Genomic DNA, 27,622 nt, shown 5'->3' with positions numbered 1-27,622 from the left:
ATAACACTTTTGTTCACAAGATAATAAAATCCAAATATGTGCATTGATAGACGCACGTGTAATGCCTCTTAGAGTCGTAAAGTTACAGACCTATTTGGTACAGTATATTTAGAAACTAAAAAAAATACTCAAATAATATCAGGAAAGAATTCTTAAATATGTATTTATTTTAATAATTTTCTTTTTTAATCAGTAGGTAATAATTACACCCTTCTGAATGTCACAAAAGTCATGTACAGTGGAGAAGAGACAAACCTTTGGGTGCTCATGGATGGGCTGGTTCCTTTTACCAACTATACCGTACAAGTGAATATTTCAAATAGCCAGGGAAGCTTGATAACTGATCCTATAACAATTGCAATGCCTCCAGGAGGTAAGTCTATGCAAATGTTGGCTATCGAATTTTATATAAATGCCCTAGAATTAAGTGACCATTGAATATCTTGTTTGCTTTTACAGGCATTTTATTTTATAACTTAGAGGCTCAATTATATTTCTGGTTCTTTTGATTGTTGTTGTTTCGCTTTGTGTATTCAGATTCTTTAATTGACGGTCTTTCACTGTTTTGCTGAGACTGCTTTCATCCATCTCACACTGTGTGTGTATGTGTGCCTACATACCATACATACACACACATATCTCTCTGGATTTCTGCATGTTAAGAAAATTGGGAAATGTTTTTGTTCAAGACTTTACTTAAAGCCAAAATTTATATTTGCAATTTGAGTTTCCATTTTCTACTGCAGATGGTTTTCATTCCTGGTGTTCTAAATAACTAGTTCAATTGTATACTTCAAGTACTTCATTTGGCAAAAAAAGGCAGGGTGTAGACGATAGAATAGGAAATTTCCATTTGCATTACTGAAAAACACCTTTAAATTCCTGATCCTAATAATTACAATTCAGCAGGGCCACATTCATGTGTGAAATGTGATACAGTCTGGATATTTTTATTTTAAATATTTCTATAAAAATCAACCTATTCACAATTGCCATTATTTTGATGTGCCATCAGCTTCACCATGTTTTAACTCGTTGTGGGAAATAATCACATTGAGGAAAACCCCTCTAGGGTTGACATGGATGGCCCTTGAACAGAAAGCATGCCTAACAATGTTAAGAGCATGATTCTCCATTGAGTGCTAAAGAATGTATGTTTTCTGAATCCTGAAAGCAAAGGACCGCAGGATATCCAGTGTCTGCCCTGTAGCCCATCTCCCAGGAATGAGTGTATTCTGGACTAAGGGAGAATGTCACAATCTTATATCAGCAATCTGAAGGGCAGGTTAACCCCACTTCCAGTTATGAAGAGTGTAAGAACAGAAAATGCCTTATCACTGGAGAAAAATAAAGGAAATCTTCAGGTTGTATGGAACCACTCCCCTGCAAAAAAGATTCATTACCTGTTGTATCATAAAATCACTCACTATTATCTACCTTTTATACCATTATTAAAATTAATGAATTGATGTTTACTAAAACAGTTGAAACTCTACATGTCAGAAGCTACATTACTTAAGAAAAGAACGCATAAAAGAAACTTTTGAGGCTGATCAACTCAGGTTAGTATCATATTTATTAAGAAAATAATTTTAAAAGGGAATTGAATTTAGATATATTTATTTAAAAATTGAGACTGGAACACAAAATAAAACAAACTCCCTAAGATAAAATAAACCTTAGGTGTTCATATCTTCATTTTTCACTTCAATACACATGCTACGAAGGATAGAAAACTGTGATGACTCTAAACCCTAGTATATAATATCCTTTATTCAGATTTAGAAATTAAAGAGTAATCAGTGCCATAATGGAGATTTTTAAGTTATATAGTCATACCTTTTCTACAGGATATATACAATATTTAATAAGCATGTTTATTTTATGATATTTATATGGATTTAAACAGTTTGTGATTTACAGTAATTTATAATCATATTCATAAAACAGGGCAAATTTAATTAATTGTTTATGTGTTGAGGAACGTATGGTCTAATAATTTGTTATGTATACATACATCATGATTCAATTAAAAATAGCAAGCTCCTACTGCTAACTGAATATGCGTTATATGAATATACCTGTCAGTAAAAGGGTTAATATTATGCAAACAGGAAGAAACTAAAATATTGTTTTATAGTGGTGCTGTCAAACTGAGTAAACTGTTAACTGAGGTTTATCTTCATCTTCGCTCTGTGGATGCTTATCTGTGTCATTACCATAATGCACTGCAGGCCCACACTCTCTGGGCCTGATGCAATCCTTCACTTTATGTATTCAAAAATCTAGAATTTGGGAGTCAGTCCTTCACCAAAGAGGAAGCAGATGTCTTCAAAGACACACAGTGATTCGCTAAAGTTTATTATGGCCATTAGGACATACTTTCTTTTTTCATTAAATTGTTGTTGATTACAATTAGGAAACTTATAGCATTAAAATTATCTTTTTTATGACCTTGTGGCAGTTTAAAGGTGATACCTCATTGATTAAATAGGTTTTAGTTCATGCTTCCTTTTACTTAATGATCTGAAAACATATTATCCTGATTTACACATAAAAATCATGCTGAAAAGCATGTGGCATTCACTAGAATATGTGTGTTTAAGTAGAATTAAATTAGTACTGAGAGTTATTAAAGAAATCTTCCATGCCTTTGTCCAGTGAACTGTGTTTCATTATGAAATGAATAATAAATGAACCAATATGCAGAGGCGAACCAACTTATGGGCAGAATAGGTTCTATATGCTATTTACTTTTCCATTATATTTGGATAGCTATCATTATTGCCAATTCCTTGATTTCAATATTAGATCTCTTTTATGGTGATGTTGAAATCCTAGTATCTTTCAATGCTGGATAATGAAAGATTCGTAATGATAATATCCTTAGCTATGCTTCTTTTGCATAGTTTTAAAACATAATAATAAAATAATTGGGCAAAACAAAATGCTCTTTTTTACTTCACCAAATATATGCTATCAAATCTGACCTGGAAAATCCCATTTACCCATTTAATCTGGCCAAATCCTTCTCATTTTTTAGGCTCGAACCTAGAAATTGTTCCATCAGAAAGTCATCTTTTGCCAGCAGAGGCTGAGATAGGACCTTTCTGTATCCCAGACAACAGTTACGTTATACTCAAATTGCCTGTTTAATCTGTCACAATCACTGGTTATAAGATTCTATAGAGTAGGAACTGTTTCTTACTCACATTTTTATCTTCAGTGCCTAGACTAAACCTGACACATGGTAGGTGCATAATGAATAATTGCTGAATGAATAAATTAGTCAAGATTGCTTAACTACTAGTTTAAAATTTTAAGCTTATCATTGCTCAAGCCCGCCAGGCCTCATCCCAACCTGAGCAACCTTGTATTTTAGCCAGCTGTGAAAATGTGACTTTCTCTCTACACCATTGTCCAATGTAGGAATGCTCTGGTTATGTAGATAAAATTGGGAGCTCAAACTATAAGGAGGGTGAGTGTATTGGAGGTAAGAAATATTCTCATGTTACACCAACTCATCACTCTTTTATTCTTCCCTATAGTGGTTACTTTTCTCAGGTGAGCATAGAATAAACAACCCTTAGTTTAGGTAGGAATTTGGAAAGGAGAGGCGAAAGGGTCATACTCCAAAGAATTTTACCAGGATACATCATCTCTTAATTGATGGTTAGGACACATCTTATTTGCCAGTCCTACCTCTATTTTTCTGATGAGAAAAAAATATATAATTAAGAATATGATAAACACAAGTTATTTGAAGATAGAAAGTAAAGCAAGAAGATGGTGCTACTAATAATTTGGCACATAGATGAACAGTGGCAAATCCCAATTAATACACATTTTTTATTTGGAAACTTCAGTTTAAATATTATTTGGACAACAGGAGGAGCGTCTCTCTTTTTTCTAATTATGTAGCAGATCCTTCCCTACTTCTGCTCACTCAAGTTTTTTGTATTTCTACAATTACTATATTTTTAGGTTGTTTGTAATAACATAATGCTCATATTTGGCACTAAGGTACTCTTGGAAATAAATAATATATTTAATCAGAGCTCTTGAATAGCATTATGGTACAGGTTCAAGAGTTCTAGGAAAGGAATTAAAAAAATAAAAACGAATCCAAATGTTAATCCATAAATATGAAACTTTCCTATGGCCTTTACCCCTTCAAGGTCTGGAGTTACTAATGGGGTTAGGATTTCAACGCTTAATGGGGCTCAGTGCATTAGTGTTTTGTATGCATGGAATTCAGCATTCAGTTTAATAAGTGGTTGACATTGGTGATGTCCCTTAATTTGCTTAAATCTAATTGGCTCTTTTATCAGTCAAACCTGTATGGATTGGCAATTGATCAGAAAGGGTCAGCCATGACTCTGCATGTAGTTAAATGATGGAAACACCAGTTAAAGTCGCAGTTGCATGATAATAAGCAAAAGAAGAACAAATGAACTTAGAGGAGGAAGGCAAAGAAGCTTAGAAGTTTTGCAGGATCTTCAAGTTCAGAACAAAGGCATTATAGAGTATATAAATTTTAAATACACTGCATTTTGCCTCCAGACTTAAACCTTTTTTTTTTCCAGATGAACTGAAATCTTGTCTGAAACTGTCTTTGTTACATCAAAGAACTACTCAGCAAGCTAAAAGAGACAGAAGAAGCATAAAAGGGCATAGTTTAAAATGATTAGTGACACATTCCATACTGACGAGCTGGAAACAGATTTTTTATGAAAGTTTTATATTATTCCAAAAGGAATAATTCTCTTCTGTTTATCTTTTTCTGAACTGCTTTATTGTAACAGTGAAAGGAACTTGGAGCCACCCTGGTTTGTGAACCTAATCCAGTTTTCCTCTGATAATAAATAATTTGTCATTTGTACTTTTAAATTGATGAGAATTATTATAATCGACAGAGAGTATAAAATACTAGGCTTGAGAAACCTATTTATTTTCCCCAATGTGTTATTAGAAAACCAAAAATTGAAAAAGGCAAAATGGTTGTGAGTAATTTGCTTTACAGGGTCTTTTCGTCTGTCTCTCCTTCCCTGAACCCCCTCCCCACCTCTCCCCCTAAAATATCAATGAGAAAAAAATAAAAAAGAAAACCATTAGGAATTAAAACTGAGGCATAAGCATAGACTTTGTAGTCCTAGAAACATGGATTTAAATCCACCTCTTTCACTCACTGCTTGAGTGACTATGAGCAAATTTGCAAATATAACTGAGCCTCAGTTTGCTCATCCATTAAAGAGGCTGGTTGGTAATTCCCACATCAGGTGGAGGATTTAACAACATAATATATGTAATGTGTTTAGCGTATTGCCTGTCTTGGTAAACATTTGGTGCTTCCTACCTCCTTTGTTCTATTTTCCTACTAAGACTCTTTTTGGGGGCCTGGAAAATTCCCTACAGAAAAAGTAAGTAAAAAAAAATCTGTCTTTCACATAGACTGCAGAGACCAGAATAATTTCATCTTGCTACATCCCTTTCCTTTCCTACACTTACTCCTTAACATGTTGACATACGTATGGTCAGGCCAATAACCCTGCTAAGGGGTGGTTGTGATGCATATTAGATGATGAAGTAAGCAGGAAGCATGGGAAGTGACTTTCTTTTTGAAGTATCTTCAGCCTCCTCTTCCATGACCTCCAGATCATAATTTGTGAATGATTTCTTACATCAAGCTCTCATTGCTTATCTTGGGATTTCACATTTTTTCTTAATAAAATTCTTCTGTGTTTATAAAGAGTTCCTTATTGAATATAATTATGACTTTTTAAAAAATGTCTATTATCTGTATATTTTATTCACAAATACTTTTTTTACATTGTTAATGTTAGACAAAAGCAAGTAATTTGAAATTTTATTCTAATAGCTTTTCACTTTTTCTTAATTGTCCTCAAATACATATATTTAAAAGTTACATCTTGGAATTCAAACTTTTTTTCAATTTTCACTAAATAGCAAAGTTTAGTAGTTGTTCAGCCAATATGCTTTTGAATAACTGAATAAAATGTTTGCTTTAAAAAATATTAGTATATGATTTTTGCCCAGTAATACCACTAAAGGAATAATATATTAATGACTAACTTTTTTGAGCTTGAACTACTGAATTCCATTGTGTTGAGAATTTAAGAGCTGGAATATTCTTTCAAGTATTGCTATATAACAAGCTACTCCAAAAATTAGCAACATAAAACAATCATTCTGTATTATTTCTCACCTGATTGTATGAGTTGTCAGCATGGTTCTTCTGGCTTAAGGAAGCTGGACTGGGCTTTTTTAGAGTTCCCGGGGAAAACTCAGGGTTTCAAGAGTCAAGCCCCAGTGTGCAAGCCCTGAAAACTTTTGCTTGCCTCAAACTGTCCAAAGCAAATTTCTTGCCCAAGTCAAAAAGCATGCATGCTGGAATGTATGATTTACTGGAGCCTGATAATTTATCAGTCTTCCATAAATGTTTAAATGATTGGTTTTTAGATCGTGTATGTATGTGTGTATATGTACACACACATACATGCAAAAAAAATATTTTTTTCTTTTAAATTAGTCCTGTTTTTGAAATAATGATGTACTAGCACCAAAAATAATGAAGAAAGTAGTTTACTAAATTTTTCCTGAAAAAGATACAAAAAAATCTTTCCGTCTCTACTAAAAAATACAAAAAACTAGCCGGGCGAGGTGGCGGGCGCCTGTAGTCCCAGCTACTCTGGAGGCTGAGGCAGGAGAATGGCGTGAACCCGGGAGGCGGAGCTTGCAGTAAGCCGTGATCCCGCCACTGCACTCCAGCCTGGGCTACAGAGCGAGGCTCCGTCTCAAAAAAAAAAAAAAATCTTTCCTTACTTGACAGTTAATTTTGACATTTTATTTCAGTATAAAGATCAAGAAATGTATGTCAATAGATTCTTGTTTAAACTGTTTGTAGCTCCCTACTGGAGGGAAAATTCTGATCTCCTTTTATAAGTAGGTGATTTAAAAAAAATCTTAGTTATTTCTCAAATCTAGGGCTTGAGTATTCTGATTTCTGCTTGTAACTCTGAGCTGTGAGAGTAGAAACTGTGTGTACTTTGTATATCTTTTGTAGCTCCAGTGTCTAGCATAAAATATTTGCTGAATAAATTGCCAGAACCCTTTGTGGCAGTGATAACTTGGAAAATAATCCTGAAACTTATCTTTTGCTATTGCTGTATCTTTTACTTGGATAAACATTTTCCAGGATTAAATTCAACATTTAGGGTTTAATTCATCCTATAATCATTTTTAGTCCTGTTTAAGATTACCATAGGAGTGTAAAAATGCATAATATAAGACCCTCTGGAGGCGTGTTTATAAATTTGTGTATTTAATTGTCTGTTTTACCTACCATTTTATTTTTTATTTTTAAATAATTCTGACTTTTATATTATGTTTAGGGGTACGTGTGCACACTTGTTACATGGATATATTGTATAATGCTGAGGTTTCAGGTATGATCGATCTTATTGCCCAGGTAGTGAACAGAGCACCCAACAGTTTTTCAGTTCTTTGCTTTCTCCCCCTTTCCGCCTTCTAGTAGTTTCCACTGTAACCACCAATTTCAATTAACTTACCTATTGTGACTGGTGGTTGAACACTTAATTGAAAATAATGATTAAAACAGAACATTTAAAAAACCTAAATATATATTTAACGTAACTTTAATTTAGAACACATAGATATATTTATCCATGTTATATAGGACCAAGTTGTTTTCTTGGAGTGTTAATTTAGTATTTCTAAGTCCAGCATATTTGCTACAAAAACTACACCCATAATGCATAGTTTGATTTCCACTTTGAAAACTCCTTTAAAAGGAGATCAAAAATTTAGGGATAATTAAGGAAGAATCTAATTACAGAATTTTTCAGGTTTTTGTAATTTCCTAAGTCTTTGAGTTATTTTTCCTGCATGAATTTCACAGTATTGTTTTCTTAAGTCCTCACTGAAAGTTTTTCAAAGCAGTAAATTTTCATAGAAAAAAGTTTCTGCTAACAGTGTTCATCAGTTTAAGCATTATTTAATTAAATGACAATAATAATGAGAACCACAATTGACATCACAGGTTTAAAAAATGCAACTGACTCTTGGTGAGTGTATAATTCTACCTGCGACTGCAGAATGTTGCCCTTGAACTAAAAACTAGTCAACTATCCATCTCTGCAATACAGAGTAAATTTTTTATTAATCCAGCAAGTCAGATAAGAATAGGCAGGTAAGACCGGCCGCGGTGGCTCACACCTGTAATCCCAGCACTTTGGAAGGCCTAGGAGGGCGGATCACCTCAGGTCGGGAGTTAGAGACCAGCCTGACCAACATTTTTAGTAGAGACAACCTTGTCTCTACTAAAAATACAAAAAAAATTAGCCGGGCATGGTGGCACATGCTGTAATTCCAACAACTCTGGAGGCTGGGGTAGGAGAATCTGTTGAACCCAAGAGGCGGAGGTTGCGGAGAGCCAAGATTGTGCCATTGCACTCCAGCTTGGGCAATAAGAGCGAAACTCCGTCTTAAAAAAAAAAAGAATAGTTAGGTAAAGCAAGTGTCTACTATTTAGGAAAAAGACATGCTTCAAAGGTGGCAGAATGATCCACCCGCAGAGCAGCCTACCCAAGTAGGAGAGGCAGGACAATGTTACCAAATTCTTCTCTTAGGTTAAGCATTACAGTAGCTCTGCCTTAAAAGAGAAAATAAATTATTGATTATATCCCTTCAATTGATTAGGGACTGAGTCTGATATTTTTGGCATAACTTACTCAGTGAACATATTTTTCTCCTTCAGTTTTTAAAGGAAAGAACTGAGCTTTCTCTCCTATTTTCAAATTTCAAACAAAATCTCTTTCTTAAGACCTTAGAGGAATGAACTGTGGGTAGTGCTCAACCAACCAGGGGGAGAATGGCATCTTTATTTTTATATTTTTTATTATACTTTAAGTTCTAGGGTACATGTGCATAACGTGCAGGTTTGTTACATATGTATACTTGTGCCATGTTGGTGTGCTGCACCCATCAACTCGTCAGCACCCATCAACTCGTCATTTACATCAGGTATAACTCCCAATGCAATCCCTCCCCCCACCCCACTCCCCGTGATAGGCCCCAGTGTGTGATGTTCCCCTTCCCGAGTCCAAGTGATCTCATTGTTCAGTTCCTACCTATGAGTGTTATTTTTTTATTTTTTGCAGGGTCTCTAAGAGAATTAGGGGCAACTAGAACTGGCTCAAAAAACAAGTATAGACCAAAAAGCAAAAGAGTTAATAAATAAGAATTGCAAATACAAACTCTATTGTATCTTGCACTTTCTTGATGCATTGTAGCACGGAGAATCATAAAATATTCTATGCGTTTTGTTTGTTTGTTTGTTTTTGTTTTTGTTTTTTTGAGACAGAGTCTCGCTCTGTCGCCCAGGCTGGAGTGCAGTGGCACGATCTCGGCTCAGTCTATGCCTTTTAAAATCAACTTAGTACAATGTCAAGATGCTACTTTTTAAAAAGAAAATTAATATTTCTCAAAAATGTAAAAGTTTGCTTGCCAAGTACAGATATAGAGCCCGTCAATGCGTGTTTTCTGTTTTTCATCTGCTCTGTATTCACTTTGATTTATTTGAAATATATAAATAGAAATATTAATGTGCAGATGGCAATGAGATATCTTAAAAATCAAGAGTACAAAGGAAAGGAAATTTAAAAAATAAATGTAGGTTAGCAGCTGAAATAAACAATAGGCTAACGTGGTATATTACCTTATTCAGTGGGTAGAGTGAAAGATGAGATTAACTGCTTTTTATAATGTAAAAGCCACAATGAAGATATAGGATGGTGAGGAATAGCATTCTTTGAAACGACAACATTCTACCACATAAACAGATGGTTTGTCTTTACCTTCAGTATATTAAAAGCTACACAATTTATACTACAGCCAGTTCATATGAATCTTTAGAATAGTTGTGCATAATGTTTTACTTCTGTGTATATCTTCCAAATGTGCAGCTATTTTTTCCTTGGAAAAATCAACCCGTTGAAAGTAATAAAGTAAAAGAATTCAACAAATAAAAGTATTTAAATTCTTAATAAAATAAATAGTGTGCTTTCGAAAACACATACCAGGCCACTTAATTTAACCCACGCCTTCTCCCAGGTATGTTATGAGAATAGAACCAAAGGATTTATGACTGTCTTAAACATGCTCTCAAATCCTTTCCTGAAAAGTGTTACCTTTACTTTTTTGGAATTGGTAGTTGAACCTGCTTTGTGTGTGTGTGCACGTGTGAGCAGGTGTATGTTTGTAATACTACATACCGTAAGTCAAAGAGACGGATAAATTCCTGTTTCATAATTTGTGGATAATTTTTTCACTTTTTGTATTCACCATTTTGACAATGAACTTCCTGCTTATAAAAACGCCTTAGAAAGAGACTAACTTCTGAGCTATGGAGAAGAGGGAAGGGAACTTTGAAGTGTGCTTACTATGGACTCAACAAGCCTCCAGCAATGGACTGCCAGCTCTCCATATTTGCATACTCTCATGTGGATTATATAGAAATACACATGCCCATATACACAATTAAATTCTATCTTTAAAGTATCCTGGGGCAAGAGAGAGAGCTTGAAAAAAAAAATTAAAATCACATCTTTTTCTTTTTTACCAGGGGAGAGGGGTGGGAAATATTGTTCCTTTAAGTTCCATTGATATTTTCTAACTCTCATTTTTAAAAAGAAAAAGTACAATTCATTTTCTTTTTTTTTCTTGGAAGAAAGCTTTATCCATAACTTAAAACTTAAAAAAATCGTGTCCGTCTGACTGACACTGCAGTCTAAAAGCAACTTGAAGTTTTATTTGAGTTCTTATAGTGCCCTAAAGAAATTTTTGCTTTATTTCTTAAAAATAATCTCTTGTTCCTTATTTTTTCATAGACAGACTGTATGCCTGACTTGCATAAAATTCTATGAACATTTAGCTGCCTATATTAAATACTCACAAAGAAGTGAGAAAATTCTTAACATGTCTTAGATACATAGAGACCATATTTCCAATCTCTTTCCATCAGTAGCATCAAGAGAATCCCTTTTTGTATCTCTATAAAGGCATATAGACCACCCAGAGTCTAAAAGAAAACTTAAAGACCTAAGGAAGAATAGATTTTGACAACAGTAGGTAAATTCACTTAAAACCACTATGATTTTCACAATTATTAATTAATTGGGACAAATGAAACTAGAAACATAAGGGTATCTAATACATACTTTATTAGATTAATCCCTCGTACACTTTGATGACCATTTTCGAATGTATACTATCTTTCATTTCTATTTAAATGTTTCATATGCATGTATCATGTCTTATCTACTAGAGTATAAATTCATGGGGAAGACAAAATGAATGGGTTGGGTGCGGTGTCTCACACTTGTAATCCCAGCACTTTGGGAGGCCGAAGTGGGAGAATCACTTGAGACCAGTCTGGGCAACATAGTGAAACCCCATCTCTTTTAAATTGAAAAAAAGAATAAATAAAATGAAAAAAAAATGAATGGGTAAATGGAAGTAGACAGAGGAGTCACGGCTGATCTCCCTATTTCTCTCTTTCTCTATCCCTCTCACCATTTACCTTGGCTCAGGCATATAATAGGATATTAGTAATGATTACTATCATGGTCTTGTGGAGTGCTAGTGGCCTGGTGTTATTTTTCCACCCAGCATACCTTCACCCTTTCTTTTGATGACAGGGCTCCAATTTCCCTCAGAGCACCCTGGGCTCTTTTAAGCTCAGAACATGTGCTGTGTGTGAAGCTGACTGCATCACAAGGTCTGACCAATGAAGATATTGTATTCTCCTGACCACAGTGATTTTTTTCAGGAGTGACAGGCATTCCAATCAAAGCCACTGAACTGCAGTAAGTCAGTACAGTCAACAGAGGCATGTCTCTTGCCCTGTATTTGAATATGGGATTCAACTCAATCTGCTGCCAGCCGTGTTGCCCCTCAGAGTCTGAGAAATTTAGCCAGCAAGGAAAAAAGCAGAGTGGGTGTGAGAGGAGGTAGACTAGATTCTGATGACATCATTTGATCCTTTGAATCTAGCACTGCCAAAACCCAGCTCTTTCCCTTGAGTTTTTTTTTTTTCCTTTGATTACAGTAGCCCATTATCCCTTTCGTTGCTTAAGCCTCTGTGTGTTGTGTTTTCTGCCACTGAAAACAAAAGCATTTGCCACAATGCTTCAGAGAAAGGAAAACAAGTAGAGAACATTTAGAGAAGTCTCATCACTTCCTGAAAATCATGCCAAATGCTCAACCTAACATATGTGTTTAGCTTTTTCTTGGCCTCTCAAATTAGGAAACCTCAGGAAGTAAGCTGGATGTGAAATGAGATAATATTTTCTAAAACCATGAAATGGCTGATTCCGTTCTGAAGGGTCTCCTCAAAGTCACTTTATTTGACAATGTTCTGAACTGTTTCTCCACTATTTTCAGTTCTCAGAGCCCCGAGTTCTAGAAATAACTCTTGTGCTAATTAGTTGTTTGGTCTGACTTAAGTAACTTTACCTGACTATGATGTTGGTCTCTTATCTCTAAAATGGCAGATGTGAAATAGATCAGCAGTATCCATAGTGTGATCCCAGACAAGGAACGTCAACATTCCTGGGAATTTGCTTGAAATGCAACTTCTCAAATCCTACTCTCAACCTACTTAACCAGAAATTCTGAGGGTGGGGCCAAGCAATCTGTGTTTTAACGGGATTCCATTACCAACTCCAAGGCCACTGGGTGCCGTCACAAGTTTGAAGACCACTGAGCTAGGCCATCTTTAAAATACTTTCAAAGCAAAAAGTATATGATCTTGTCTATAAGACACATTTTATAACTGAGACACATACTGAGGGGAAAATAGGTATAATAGGCCTCCATGCTCAGCTGGTCTTTGACTATATAAGTTCCATACTTAGGGCCAGAGGTCTTTCCAATGTAAGAAAGCTGTCATGTTGCTCACAATTTTCCTGAATGGGCCAGGAACAGATACCAAAGATAACCAGTTCCAGATGTTGAGTCCTACCTGTGGCACCAGAAAGCAACAGGCGTGATGTTTTATGCACTGAGGAACACTAATCAGCCTTACTGTGAAGACACTGTCAGCTAAATTTCCTCTGCTCTTCATTTTCTTCACAGAACATCTGTTATAAGAAACTCCATGTAACTAAAACCTGAATCTTTCCCCTCTGGGGAATTTTCTTTAATGAGCCTCTAGTGGCTACATCTCTAGGGTTTTGAAAAATGTTTCCTGAAGTCAGTTACATCTTCATCCTGGATTCTAGGGTTTGCTGTCTATTGGACCGCATAGCTAAGATTTTTCCTTCTAGGAGTTCACAGACACAACTCCAGAGTAGGTTGACATACTGTCCAGTACCTGGAGAAAAATTAAGATCATGTAACTTTTTATTTGCTAAAAAGAGATTTTTGATGTTGTGATCACTCATACCAAGATAGCATTTATTAATACTATGTGCAGGTGTGGTTTTGCATATATTAACTCATTTTATTCTCCTCACAAACCCTGTAAGGAAAGTGCTATTATTATCCCTATTTATACACAAGGAAGTTGAAGAAACAATACTGGCTTGCAACTAGTAAAGGTCATGTTACTAGTAAAAGGCAGAGACTGTATTTAAATCTAGAGACTGACTATAGAAGCCTAGTTTTGAGTCACTATACTCTATTGTTTATTTCTTCTACTGACTGTTCCTATGATCTTTTGGCAGAAGCGACACAGATTTTGAGGCCCCACTAATCAGTGCAGATCTGAAGAGGTGACTTGACTCTATAGTAGTGTCAAATATAATTTTAAGAGTATTGTTGGTTGAACTAGTAGGTTTTTAAATCTTGTTGCAGATGACCTGGAGAACTGTCCTCAATGACTATATAACCCATGCTCTAAAGTTTATAATGTCATAAGGGAAAAAAAATGTAGGTAAAACATGTTTACAGCCTTACAAAAAAAAGCATTAAGCAGAAGCAATATTATGTTGTATGTGCCCTGTGTGGAGATGGCAAAGAAACCAACCAGTTAGACCCATCCTTTGCTAGTATGGATATGAGTACTTAACTTGCCCACCAACTATTTTGCCCAACTTCCTTCATATTTACCAATGAACTTCTATTATAAATTTTAATTAAAAGAAGATAATGTTAAAATAGTCTTTGTATTTATCTATTTAGGAGAAAATATTTATAATTTTTGTGAAAATATTATTTCTTTTTCTGCACTTTTAGCTCTCAAATGACTTGTGAGTTATAACGTACATTTCTTTATTTGTATATTATATCACAGTTCTTTGGTTTGTGATCAAAAATTTAGATTTTCTGATTTGATTTGCTCTTGTAGAAGCTTTTTTATAGGTGCAGCATAGAAAATGTCATTAGAACTTGTTCAAATACATTTACTCAAAACATTAGTGCGTAATAGTGGTGTCATTATTTTTCATTACTAAGTTGTCCTTTCTTTGGACTTATGTTAAAGTTGAATTCTTTGTGATAATGACTTCCACATCTCAAAAAAAAAAATGAATAGCGTGATCTTCTGATTGTACACAGTTTGCACTATTGTGAAGAGATTTAACTAATCTAATAGTATTAATTTTGAAAAATTAACAAACTTTCTTAAAAGAGAGCAAGAAAACTTATATTTGTAAAAGTTAATGAAAGAAAGAATCTTTTTCTTTCTGTACTAATACAATTTTCTGTGAACAGTTGAAAAAACACTAGAGTCAGGTGAAGACACTTATTCACAAGTGGAATATTCTAGAAATAAGCCTTATGAACAGTGTGAGTATGTCGGAAAATTGTTCACTGGAATGGCCACAAAATGACCATGTGTGACCTCTGGGCCATAAGAAAATAGGAATAATTTCCTCATCTAAATCTGAAGTTGAGAGCATGACCACAGGAAAAAGCTTAAATCTTATTCCCATGGTTGATGCTATAAATCAAGTAAGCATATGTCTTAGACTGTGCATTTGTAAAGCACAGTGTCTATCAAAATATCACAATTCAACTTATTCACCACTTGCCATCCCCAGCATTTTCATTTCCTGATTGTGTGACCTTGAGAAACTTATCCCCTCTCTAAGCCTCATTTTGCTCATCTGGCAAGGGGTTGCATAATTACAGAACTTTCCTGAATGGGTTTAGACAAGGAATAAAGAATGTGTGTGCCCTGAGATCAGCTGCCACATTAGGTAGCTGCTCAATTCTTTGTTTAAAGGACATAAAGCATGATATATAAATACAAAATATACATAAGCTATCACCATTAGGTTGAAAATTAACCTGTAAACATCTAAATTTTTATCTTCCTTGATGATTCCAACAGCTGTCTCTAAAACTAAGTGTAAGGAAATGGCAGACTGGTTGTGGTGTATTAAATTATAAGTGAGGACTAATTTGAGGATCAAAGATGCTCTTCGGGAGATATCACTTGACTAGTAGGAAAAGCATTAGCTGTCTCCTTCTGTCTCATGTATTTGTTCTCTCTGTCTTGGAAATATCCTTCCCCACAGTTGCTGAATCTTGATGTTTAATTTAACACAAAGGTCTTTGAGAAACACAACAGGGGGTTGTTCCTGGTAGTTCTGGCATTGAGGAAATTGAAACGTACATGTTTTTTTCTCATTTATCAAAGAAGGGCAAGAATCTAAACTGACATTTTATATCAAATGAATTATGAACTGTGTACTTTGTACCTAAGGGAACAACAACTAAATTAGGGTTTTAGTTAAGAGAGAGAGAGAGACAAAAATAGGCTTTTAATAAAACATACAGTAATTTCTGTTACTATGCCTGACAGTGACATGGCCAGATACAGTTCTATTGTAGAACTAGTGAATGGATTCAGGCTACTCTGAAATCTTTAAATGTATTTGAGAGACTGTCTCAGAAAAAATTAAACCTAAATTTCTCTTATGTTGTTAGGCTTTACGGTCAGTGAAATAGTCTTGATAATCTAAAGTTAACTTTCAGCTTTTTATCAATGCTTACTTTCCTAGAAAATAACATTTACAAAGTCTTACTTCCTGAGAAAATATGAAATTATAGGTTGCTTGAGAGGGAAAATACTATGCAGAATAAAAATAATATATATGAAAATGCCACATCCCATCTCTCTTCTGTTTATTTGTAACACCTACACAAATACACACTACACACTACACTCACATGTTGTTGTGCTGATAAAGAGCGTGAATTCTAAGATCAGTAGGACTTGGTTCAAATCTTAATTTCCCCCCTCCTACTAGCTGTATGAGCTTTGGCAAGTTATACAATCAGACTCTGCTTTACTCTGTTCCTCTGTAAATGGTAGTAAATAATAAGCACTATCTCATAGGCTCGACACTGAGAACTTAATTATGATGATGCCTGCAATAGATACAACGTGATGCAGTACACATAATACTTGTTACATTGAACAGTTTTATCCTTCCCTATGTGAGAAGATTGGACAGTGGCAAATTAGAACTCCCCTATTTAATGGCTGCTGATTCCTGAAGTATAGGAAGCATTAGAACTAAAATTTTAAGGAGAAGGACCCTTAAAATTTTATGTCCAATAAATGTCCAATAATCATTTTTTAAATAACCAATTGAAAATTCTTGGGAATTGGGGGTGATCTTCTTCTAGGCAAAGCTATGTATTGATTACCATATTATTCTTCACAAATAAGTATTCCAATTTACGCAATATAAAAATAAAAAAGGGTTATTAATACGAATACATTTGTTTTAGACTTCTAAATCCTCGTAGGTTCATAAACCTAAAAGTGAAAAAATTCCTTGACATTAATCCCATATGCTTTCTGATGCCAACGCTATACTGGATAATAATTTTGTGACTAAATTACTAGAAACAAATAACTATCACTGATAGCCTGATTACAAATTTTCTTCATATAATTATTGATCATTGTTGTGGCAAAAATGAACATCATAATTTTTATTCTCAAATTTTGATTCTAACTCTAGTACTTATGAGGTGAAATCAGTTTTTAGAAGTCTTTTAGCAGTTAAAATTCTGCCGATGACTATTGTTTTATTTTTACTAATAGAGAATGTGAAATTAATGACCTGTTGAGGTAAGGGATGCTGTCTTGTCCGTTTGGGCTGCTGCAACAAAATACTATAGACTAGGTGCCTTACAAGCAATAGAAATGTATTTCACACAGTTCTGGAGGCTGGGAAGTCCAAGATCAAGGTGCTGACAGATTCAGTGTCTAGTGAAGGCTCTTCCTCATAGACAGTCATTTTCTTTACTCTAACTTCACATGGCAGAAGGGGTAAGAAGTCTCCCTAAAGGGCACTAACCCTATTCATGAGGGCTACAATCTCACAACCTGATCACCTCCCAAGACTCCATCTCCTAATATTATTTCCTTGGTGGTGAGAATTTCAACATAAGAATTATAGGATTGACAGAGATAGACCATAGCAGATGCCCCACATTTAATTTAAGCATTTTAATGCTAGCTCTAGTTATTATTTGAGTAATTTAATTAATAAACTTGAATATTATATCCATTCCCATTGTTACAATGACTTTTATAACCAATCTGCTCTGATTCTTTAATCATTGAATGACTAAAATTTTCTCCACTATTCAAAGGTCACTTAATTTCTTAGTATTTGATTGTATCTTAGAATATTGGATTCAATGGCACCATAGAGGAAGAGTCCATCTCTAAAATATAATGGTTTATTTTCTACACGACCTCAGTCATTTTCTGTTTTGTTTTTGAGAGAAGCTCTCACTTTGACACCCAGGCTACAGTGTAGTGGCACAGTCACGGCTCACTGCAGCCTCGATATCCTGGGCTCAAGCAATTCTCCCACCTCAGCATCCTGAGTAGCTGACAGTACAGGCATGCACCACCACACCCAGCTAATTTTTGTATTTTTGTAGAGATAGGGTTTCACTATGCTACTCAGGTTGGTCTCAAACTTCTGGGCTCAAGCAATGTGCCCACCTCAACCTCCCCAAATACTGGAATTATAGTTGTGAGCCACTGTATCCACCCCCTCAGTAATTTATTTTGCTGTTTTTCTTGTTAGATACATTCAACAAGGGATAATTTAATGCACTCTTCCTGAAAAGAGTGGCTTTGACTTGAACTTGAATATACTTATTGTTAACCTTGCTAAGTGTATCAATTTTTAATTTCACAAAGGCTAAATTCTTCAGTGAATTATTTTAAACGAAGTCAGTGAGCAATATTAGAATCAAAAATAAAATACAATTAATTGAACAGTATTGTTGTTGCCTATATTTTAAATTATTTTTCCAATTGAAGATATGCTTTAAACAAAGGGCTCAAGCAATCAGGTACCCAAGAAAAAAGAATTTAATCTATGCTGCCTGGAAACTAATTGGATGAATATGATGGTATTCAAAATAATAGGAATGCTAAGAAATACTCTTAGGAATACTAAGAGGAATTCAAATGTCGAAAGCAAAGGTTTAACTAGAGTGTCTAAATGTAGGAAGTCTCTGTGAGGAAAAGGAAAAAAATTTGGTTGACGGTTTGAGACATAACACACAAAAAAATTCTATGACCACCAACTTCAGGGCCTCTAATTAGTCAGACAAAGTGACAGTTCCACAGTCTAGTTGAACAAATAATGTATCTAATGAAATTCAAAATCGCTGTTTTTCTCCGAGCACAGTGAGCTACATCATTCATAGCTTTGGGGTATTTCAAAATTAACAGAGGATGACTTCAGTCTGTCTCATGTTTCTTGGTTAACAAATTCACTGAAATTGTCTTGCAGAGCAATTTTAAGCAACTCTTTAATCTTAAACCACAAAGAGAGGTGGAGGTGGAGGTGTGTTACCTTGGTCCTGTGGATGCTAATGTGAAGTGGAATCTTTTATTTCTCAAAATGGTCAATAGCAATTAGTATTCAGTGGTGTCTTTTTATTCTGGTGCCCTTGACCCACCTCTGCCCCCCTTTCTATATTACTCCTATTATATAGTGTAACTGGGGATATCCTTGCTTCTTTTCCATTCTAATTAAAGCATTCTTAGTGAACACCAGAACCATTTTTTATTTCATGAAGAATAATTACTGGAGCTAGGTGAAATCTGCCCATTGGGTTTTATATAATTTTTGACAAATATTTGCACCAATTTGACTGATGTATTCTTACCATTTCTCCGTGAAATGTTGGAGAAGTTTTCAGTTCCTTCAGAACAATAATCCTAAATATGTCTGTGAAAGACCAAGATAAATGTTGTACCACCTTCAGGTTTTATTTGCTAATGTACTTTAAAATATTTTATTTTGTCACTAATATAAGAAATGATGATTTTTAAATTTTTTTTTTATTTTTGCACGTGTTTCTTTCCCAGTCAGAGTTTGACCTAAATACTCTTCTACTACACTAGTGACAACCTTAAGAAATATCATTTATTTAGGTTGGATGTGTAAAACCTATAGCTCTTGTTATATATCTCGTTTCTCTATTTTTCTCTAGACTCCTTTCTCAGAGCCAAGGGTGCCTTGACACATAAAAGAGAAAAAAATTACTAAACAGAGAGAAAGAGATAGTAATAGACTGAGAAAGACAGACACGATTTCTTCAAACCTCTACTCCAAAAAATCCTCCTAAAAATTTAAACAACGCATTTGTTTAAAACCTCAAAAATATCTTGCTTTCTTTCAAAACTCTGAACTGTTAGATTTTTACCATTCTTCAAAACAGTATCCACTCTCCAAGTTAGTTCTTTAGGTTCCTGTGTGTTGTATGGGAAAGAGGTAGGGAAAGGAGGCTAGCTACGTTTTATGTCTGTGAGGAAGGGCAAAGGTCTGGTTTGGCTCCTTTGAAACAACATTGTTTAAAATAACAGGAACTTGAACTTTGGAGACAGTTGTTGGATTGAAACAGCAGCACAATCCCCTTATTACCTATGTGGTCTTGTGCAAGTCATTTATCTTATGAAGTTTCAGATTCCGTGACCCACCTACTTCACACCTAGGACTATTAGGAGGATTCAGTATTATGATACATACAAAACATTTAGTCCATTGCCTGGTGTACAATACCTCCCCAGCATTAACTCTGACATTGTAGTGTGCTTATGTTTACAAATGAATATCAAGATGTTAGCATTGTTCAAGGGGCAATTAACCAAAGTCATTCATTAAAGTTGTTGAGTTGTTTAATAAACAACTCAATTAGCATAAAGACTCTATACCAAAACTTTGAACTTTGTTCAAACTTCATTCAACCAAAGCAGTTGCTGAGCTCTTTCTAGCTACCAGACGTAACCCTAGGTCCTGTGCAAAACAGACTTTGGGAGCAGGTGGAGTGCATTCCCTGATGGAACTGAAGGCCCTGGCCACCATTGTGGTGATGTTCATAATTGCCCTTACTGCATGTTCCAGCTGGCTACTTAGGAATTCCCTAAGGAGATATTGGCTAGATCAAGGTAGTTAGAGCTTGGCTTCACCTTCTAGGGGGAGAAGGGGTTGCTCTTAAAAAAAACGAGGACAGTAAATTTAAATGTGTTTATAAATAATGATGTAAGACAACTATGTCAATGTTGTTAAAGTTGGATGTTAGTTTTAAGTACAAAATTGTATGTTCTTTATATGGTGGGATTATTGTATGTAGTTATTTTTAAAAATCAGAAAAGCTAATGGATTTACTGTGATTTTCTTGTTTTACACAAATGCAAATTGTTTTATTAAAGCAGAAGAGTCCATTTTAGACCAAATTCATTCCCACAAAATTAAAACTTCTTGGAAAAACAACAAAAAATAACTTTAAGAAAATGTATTGATTGGGAACTCATGACATTTCTTTTCTGTTTTGCCTTTTGGCTCCTGCGAATCTCAGAAAAAGAAGTCTGTTGCTACTCAGGAGGCTGAGGCAGAGGTTGCAGTGAGCAGAAATTGCGCCACTGCACTCCAGCCTGGGTGACAGAGTGAGACTCTGTCTCCGGAAAAAAAAAAAAAAGTCTGTTGCTTGACAATGGCTTACCTTAGTAAAGGTTTTGTGATACAATTCACTGATCTTTTTCCTTCATTATTCAGCTCTGTTTTCTTGCATTTTGTTCTAAATATTTTTAAAAATATTTTGATAATTAGGCAGGTTAATAAATTATAAAGGTTGTCTATAGTTTCCCCATCTCTTTCTGGTATTTTAATAACATGAATGCAGATTCTTTATTGATCCATGTAAGAATGAGCTCCCAGAAGTGAGAGTAATGAAATCAAGTAGCCAGAAATACTTAGTGATTGGATTGTTTTTCATACTCTGCACTCAACTTTTATGGAAAAAAAAAAAACTCCAATCAAGGTATATCAATAAGATGATAATCCATTCATTCCTTTTCAGCATCCAGTCCAGTCCGTTTACCAGAGAGTAGCCACCATCATCTGTGCCTCAGTATTTTCAAACTAAGCAACAATTGTAGTTTCTTTGCTTAAAATATTGATGGAATCAGTGATTCCTCACCTCCTTAATACACAATTCAGACTCCTTATCTGGGCTACAAGACCAGTGCCTCCCACCCTTGCTGCCCTGCTTTGAATTCCTTAAAAACTGAGATCACCATAGAGCTTTCGGCCCATAATAGGGCAGCAAAATCTTAGTCATTTCACAGGTCCAAACTTAAATACCACTTCCTTAGAAAGACTTTTCTTTCAACCAAAATTAAGTCAGCCCCCTTTAATGATACCACTTATAGTACACTCTTCCCCTTCATAGCACATTGTGAACATTTTAACTACATATTGCTTTCTATTTGTTTGATATCAGTCTTGCTCCACTTGACAATATTCTCATGCCCATAATGGTGTGACTCTGGCTAGTTTGTTCTTCATTATGCATCCATCACCTGGCACAATGCCTGGCAAGGGAGGAAAAGAGGATGGGTAGATCTGGTTTTCAGGGAATATAAAAATGACAGCGCAGTTTTATCACAAATGTTTAATCTTTCTATATTTCCATATTTATAGCTTGGAGATTACGTAGTAAACAGGAAAGAGGATGAGGTTTTGAATCCAAATTCTCATGTTTGAATCCCAGCCTGGCACTTAACACAATCACAAAGAACTGTAGGAGGCATGCAATACTCACATCATTGATACTTGCAAGGCCAAATGAGAAAAATGCAGATGCATTCAAAAGGTGGGAGCTACATGAGAACTCATGAACACAGAGAAGGGAAAAACAGACACAGGGCCTACTTGAGGGTGAAGGGGAAGGGTTAGAAGACGGAGAGGGGCAGAAAAAATAACCATTGGGTACTAAGTTTATTACCTGGGTGATGAAATAATCTGTACACCAAACCCCCATGACTTGAGTTTACCTGTGTAACAAACCTGCACATGTACCCCTGAACCTAAAATAAAAATTTTTTAAAAAGTAATTGAATCGTTTGTAACTCAAAGGATAAATGCTTGAGGGGATGGATAACCCATTCTCCATCATGTGACTGTTTCACATTGCATGTTTGTATGAAAATATCGGATGTACTTCATGTATGTGTGTGTGTGTATATATATATATATATATATATATAAAATACACACTACATACCCACAACATTCTTAGAAATATATGTTTTTTAAAAGAGTAAAATTAGACCCCTATCTCTCACCATATGCAAAAATAGAATCAAAATGGATTAAAAACTTAAGTCAAAGACTTCAAACTATCAAGCTACTACAAGAAAACATTGGGGAAAATCTACAGGACATAGGTCTGGGCAAAGATTTCTTGAGCAATATCCCACAAGCACAGACAACCAATGTAAACATGGGCAAATGGAGTCACATAAGTTAAAAATCTTCTGTACAGCAAAGGATGCAATCAATGAAGTGAAGGAGCACCCCACAGAATGGAAGAAAATATTTGCGAACTATCCCTCTGACAAGGGATTAATCACCAGAATATATAAGGAGCTCAAACAACTCTATAGGAAAAAACCTAATAATCCAAAAAATAGGCAAAATATTTGAATAGACATTTTTCAAAAGAAGACATACAAATGACAGTCATATGAAAAGGTGCTCAGCATCATCGATTATCAGAGAAATGCAAATCAAACCTATAATGAGATTTCATCTCACCCCAGTTAAAATGGCTTATGTCCAAAAAAACAGACAATAAATAAATGCTGACAAGGATGTGGAGAAAGGGAACCCTTGTACCCTGCTGGTAGGAATGTAAATTAGTACAACCACTATGGAGAACCATATAGAGGTTCCTCAAAACTCTAAAAATTGAGCTACCATATGACTCAGCAATCCCATTGCAGGGTATATACCCAAAAGAAAGAAAATCAGTATATTGAAGAAATAGCTTCATTCCTATGTTTGTTTCAGCATTGTTTACAATAGCTAAGATTTGGAAGCAACCTAAGTATCCATCATCAGATGGATAGATAAACAAAATGTGGTACATATATACAATGGAGTACTATTCAGCCATAAAAAGAATGAGATCCAGTCATTTGCAACAACTTGGATGGAACTGGAGATTATTACATTAGGTGAAATAAGCCTGGCACAGAAAGACAAATGTTGCATATTCTCACTTACCTGTGGGATTTAAAAATCAAAGCAATTGAACTCATGGATTTAGAGAGTAGAAGGATGGTTACCAGAGGCTGGGAAGAATAGTGGAGGTTTAGGGAATGGAGGGGATGCTTAACGGGTTAAAAAAATAGAATGAATGAATAAGACCTACTATTTGATAGCACAATAGGGTGCCTGTAGGCAATAATAACTTAACTGTATAGTTTTAAATAACTTAAAAAATGTAATTAGATTGTTTGTAACTCAAAGAATAAATGCTTGAGGGGATGGATGCCCCATTCTCCATGAGGTGCTTGTTTCACATTACATGCCTGCATCAAAACATCTCATGTGCCCCATAAATATACCTCCTATATGCCATGAAATTAAAAAAAAATAAAAAATTAAGAAAAAATTCTCAAGTGATTAAAACTAAGATGGCTGGGTAATTTAAGCTCTGTATTGGGTATAAGCAGAACGTACTTTTACTAAACCTTGTGAATTTTTTAAGTGATTATGAAATATAGGATCGGACGTTGTTATTTCATAAATATTATTATTACAAATAATGTATCTAGAGCCATCTCAATTATGAAGTCATCAAGGATGGGGAAGAAAATTTCAGAGAGAAACAATAAATCTTAATGTATGGTGCTTATTTTCAAGTAACTTAAAATGAACCATGAACAAATAAGGTTCTCAAAACATTTAATTCCTATCATGCCTACCATCTTTACTATGGCATGAAGAGAATCATAAAGTAATCATTTGGACGATGTTAGCAACTAAATAGTTATAAACTGAGCTAGATTGTCTACAAGATATTAATGCTTGTGATGCTGACCCCAAAATGTTATGTCCCTTTTTTTTTTTGCCATTACATAAAAATGTACAACTACTATGTCTCTCTAGTCATTACAGTATCACCCAGCAACATGTTTTTTGGGATATATTAAATGACTTAGTGATACTTAAGAAGATACTTTGATCAATGTAATAAATGAGTAAAGCATGATTGTAGTTATCGTGTGAGTAAAGATATGACAGGATCATGCGACAGACATTGGGGGTAAGATAAAGATCATGACAATAGCAAACACTTACATGTACTTATGATATGTACTTGATTATATCATGTATATATTATATTGTGTAACCACTTGATACGTTAACTTATGTAATCCTCCCAACCATACTCTGTGAAATATGTACCATCTTAGTCTTTCTTTCATTGTGAAGAAACTGAGGCACATAGAGATTTTGGTACTTGCTCAGTAATTAGCACAATCAGGATTTGAACCCAGATAAGTTGGCTCTTAACCAATACACAGATCTGCCTCTTCTGTGATTTAATCAAAATAAACTCTAAATAAAGACATTACAGTAAAGACATTAATTAGCTGCTAATCAGCCAATTATTTTAAAAATGTAACAAGTGCTAATTGAACGTAAATGATAGTGAAAAAATGTGAAATGTTCAGGATTATATAAAGTAATAAAAAGCTCATCAAAGGTAAAAAAAGTTCTAGTTGGAAACAATACATGAACAAGCATTTTAGAAATTAGGAAATGGTAAATAGCCAATAAGCATATTGTAAATATTTCAATCATAGTCTTTTGGTTTTCAGTGCTGTCTATAGACTGATACCTTCCTTATGTATATGCCCAGACTTAAACACATGAACTCTTGTCCCGTGTAGACAATGACCTTCTAAAAATATCTTAGGCAATCCAGAACCAACAAATTTTTTTTCTTCCTCCACCAAGTGTCCCTCCCCTATTAGACCCATCTCAGAAAATGATATTGTCTTTCAGTTAGTTTCTCAGACCAGAAGCTTCGGAGTCAAGCATCCTTCTTTCATTCTCTGCATCCCTACATCTGTTCCATCACCAAATCCTCTATGAACAATACCTTCCAGACACATGTCAAACAGGCTTCTGCCTTGGGTCTGCTTCATTTGTGCTTGTCCCAGTGATTTCCAAATCTCAGCTCAGATAAAACCTCATCAGAGAGGCCTTCCCTGCCTATTGCATCTAACATGCTAACTTTGCTCCACTCCCTCCCTCATCACTCTCAATGCCCTTATATTAGAAATGCTTTTTTTCCCTCTCATTAAGTGTTAATAGACTTTATTTTTAAGAGCAGCTTTAGGTTCACAGCAACATTGGGCAGAAGGTGCAGAGTTCCCCTATATCCTTGCCTCCATGATAACCCTTACCCATTATCATCCTCTTCCACAGAGTGGACCTACACTGACTTGTTTTTATCACCCAAAGTCCATAGTATACACTAAGGTTCACTCTTGGTGTTGTACATTCTATGGCTTTAGGCTAATATATAATGGCATGTACCTACCATTATAGTGTCATACAAAGTGGCTTCACTGCTCTGAAAAGCCTCCATGTTCCATCTATTCATTCATACATCCCTCCCCCAACCCCTGGCAATCTCTGATCTCTTTTTATTGTCTCTATAGTTTCGCCTCTATCTTTTTTTTTGTCTTTCATGTCACTCCTCTTAATAAAAACCATTTTAATTTGTTCATTACGATATTCCCAGGTTATGGAATAGTGCTAGGCATAAAATAGATGATTTTTTAAATAACTGCTGACTTAATGAATTATTATATATATATATATACACACACACACACTTTATATCCATCATATGTAATTATACTATATACAAATTATATGACATGTAGATATATAATATATTTAATTATATACTTGTATTATTATATATATGTGTGTATGTATGTGTGTAGTAAAGATGGTAGTAAAGATGGTAGGCATATGTGTGTGTGTGTATATATATATATAGGCATTATTTAAAATACTCATTTTGATGAGGATACTGGAAAACAGACCACTCATACCTTAGTAATGGTAGTATAAATTCAACTTTCTGGAAAACAATTAGTCAACTAATATCTGAAATGGTAGAGCATTCATTCATGTTTACCCAATAACTCTAAAAAGTATCCCTAAAGATGCATCATTCAGTATCCATCAATGTCATCTTTGTTAAGTGAATGTTCTGCATCTATAAAAATAGTACGTGCAATTATTTGAAAAGTCATGCTACCAAAAATACTTACTGGCATATATGGTAAAGCAAATAAAGTTTACTAAATAATATGTAAGTATTCATCTTAATGTTTTTCTTAATTATGTGCACATCTATTTGTATAGAATAAAAGACAGGAAAGATGATCTATAATAATTTAACGGCGGCTATCTCTAGGTAGTGTAACTATGGATGATTGTTTTCTTCATTTGTTTTATAACCTTCAAAGTTTATATCATAAACATATTTGTAGTTAGGAAAATGCAGATAGTACTTGATAGTACTTTTAAAAGAGCTCTCTTTAGTTCTCCAAGAACTAAATTTTATCATTTGTTTAACAAGTATTTAATGACCAATACTAAACTCTCAAAATTTGTTAAGTGCTCTGAAGTTTACAAAGACAAATAAAAAGCATATCTGCTCTCAAATGGTTTATGTTACCATTACCTTGGTTTATCATGGGACAAAGCAATAATTAGACTTAAATTTAAAATTCAAAATTCAACGAGGTTTTGAGAGATGAACGATGGTCGTGAAAACAAAAGGGACGTATATGAAACCACAGGTTTCTATCCATCATTCGTTGTGACATGTTGCTTAGCCTTTTCTAACCTCAGTTTTTATATCTGTGAAATAAGAACATTGAGAGAAACGAATGATCAAATGAATGTACTCTAAAGTAATATTGCAGATTTAGTTTGATAATACCTCCAAGCAATTAATCTATGTTAAAAATATTTTTCATATTTTATTGCAATTTATTTGTAAATAGAAAATATGTTCTCGATCCTAACAATTGTTAGGTTAATTAGAGAAATAGTTTTTTCTGCAGATCTTTCCCCCATCAACTCATCCATTTTTCTAACCATTGATCATCCTTTCATCCAGTTTTTATAGGCTCTTTCATAGATAGAGCACTGTGTTGGGCATTATGGCATGTCTTTAATTACTCTGCTCCTTTAATATTCCTTTA

The 27,622-nt window shown here is 34.6% G+C and overlaps 1 protein-coding gene across 1 annotated transcript in view; it reads left to right on the top strand.

The window, feature by feature from the left end:
- USH2A (usherin) overlaps nt 1-27,622 on the top strand; it is an 800,507-nt gene that overhangs the window by 482,403 nt on the left and 290,482 nt on the right. The window contains exon 38 of the mRNA XM_005540847.5: nt 194-373. Within this exon, the coding sequence (XP_005540904.3) occupies nt 194-373 (180 nt within the window). The remainder of the gene's footprint in view (nt 1-193; nt 374-27,622) is intronic.

The sequence above is a fragment of the Macaca fascicularis genome, chromosome 1, assembly GCF_037993035.2.
Source record: "Macaca fascicularis isolate 582-1 chromosome 1, T2T-MFA8v1.1".
Classification (NCBI taxonomy): Eukaryota; Metazoa; Chordata; class Mammalia; order Primates; family Cercopithecidae; genus Macaca; species Macaca fascicularis.
Note: the sequence above shows the minus strand (reverse complement) of the source record. Positions and strands in the feature narration are given on the sequence as shown.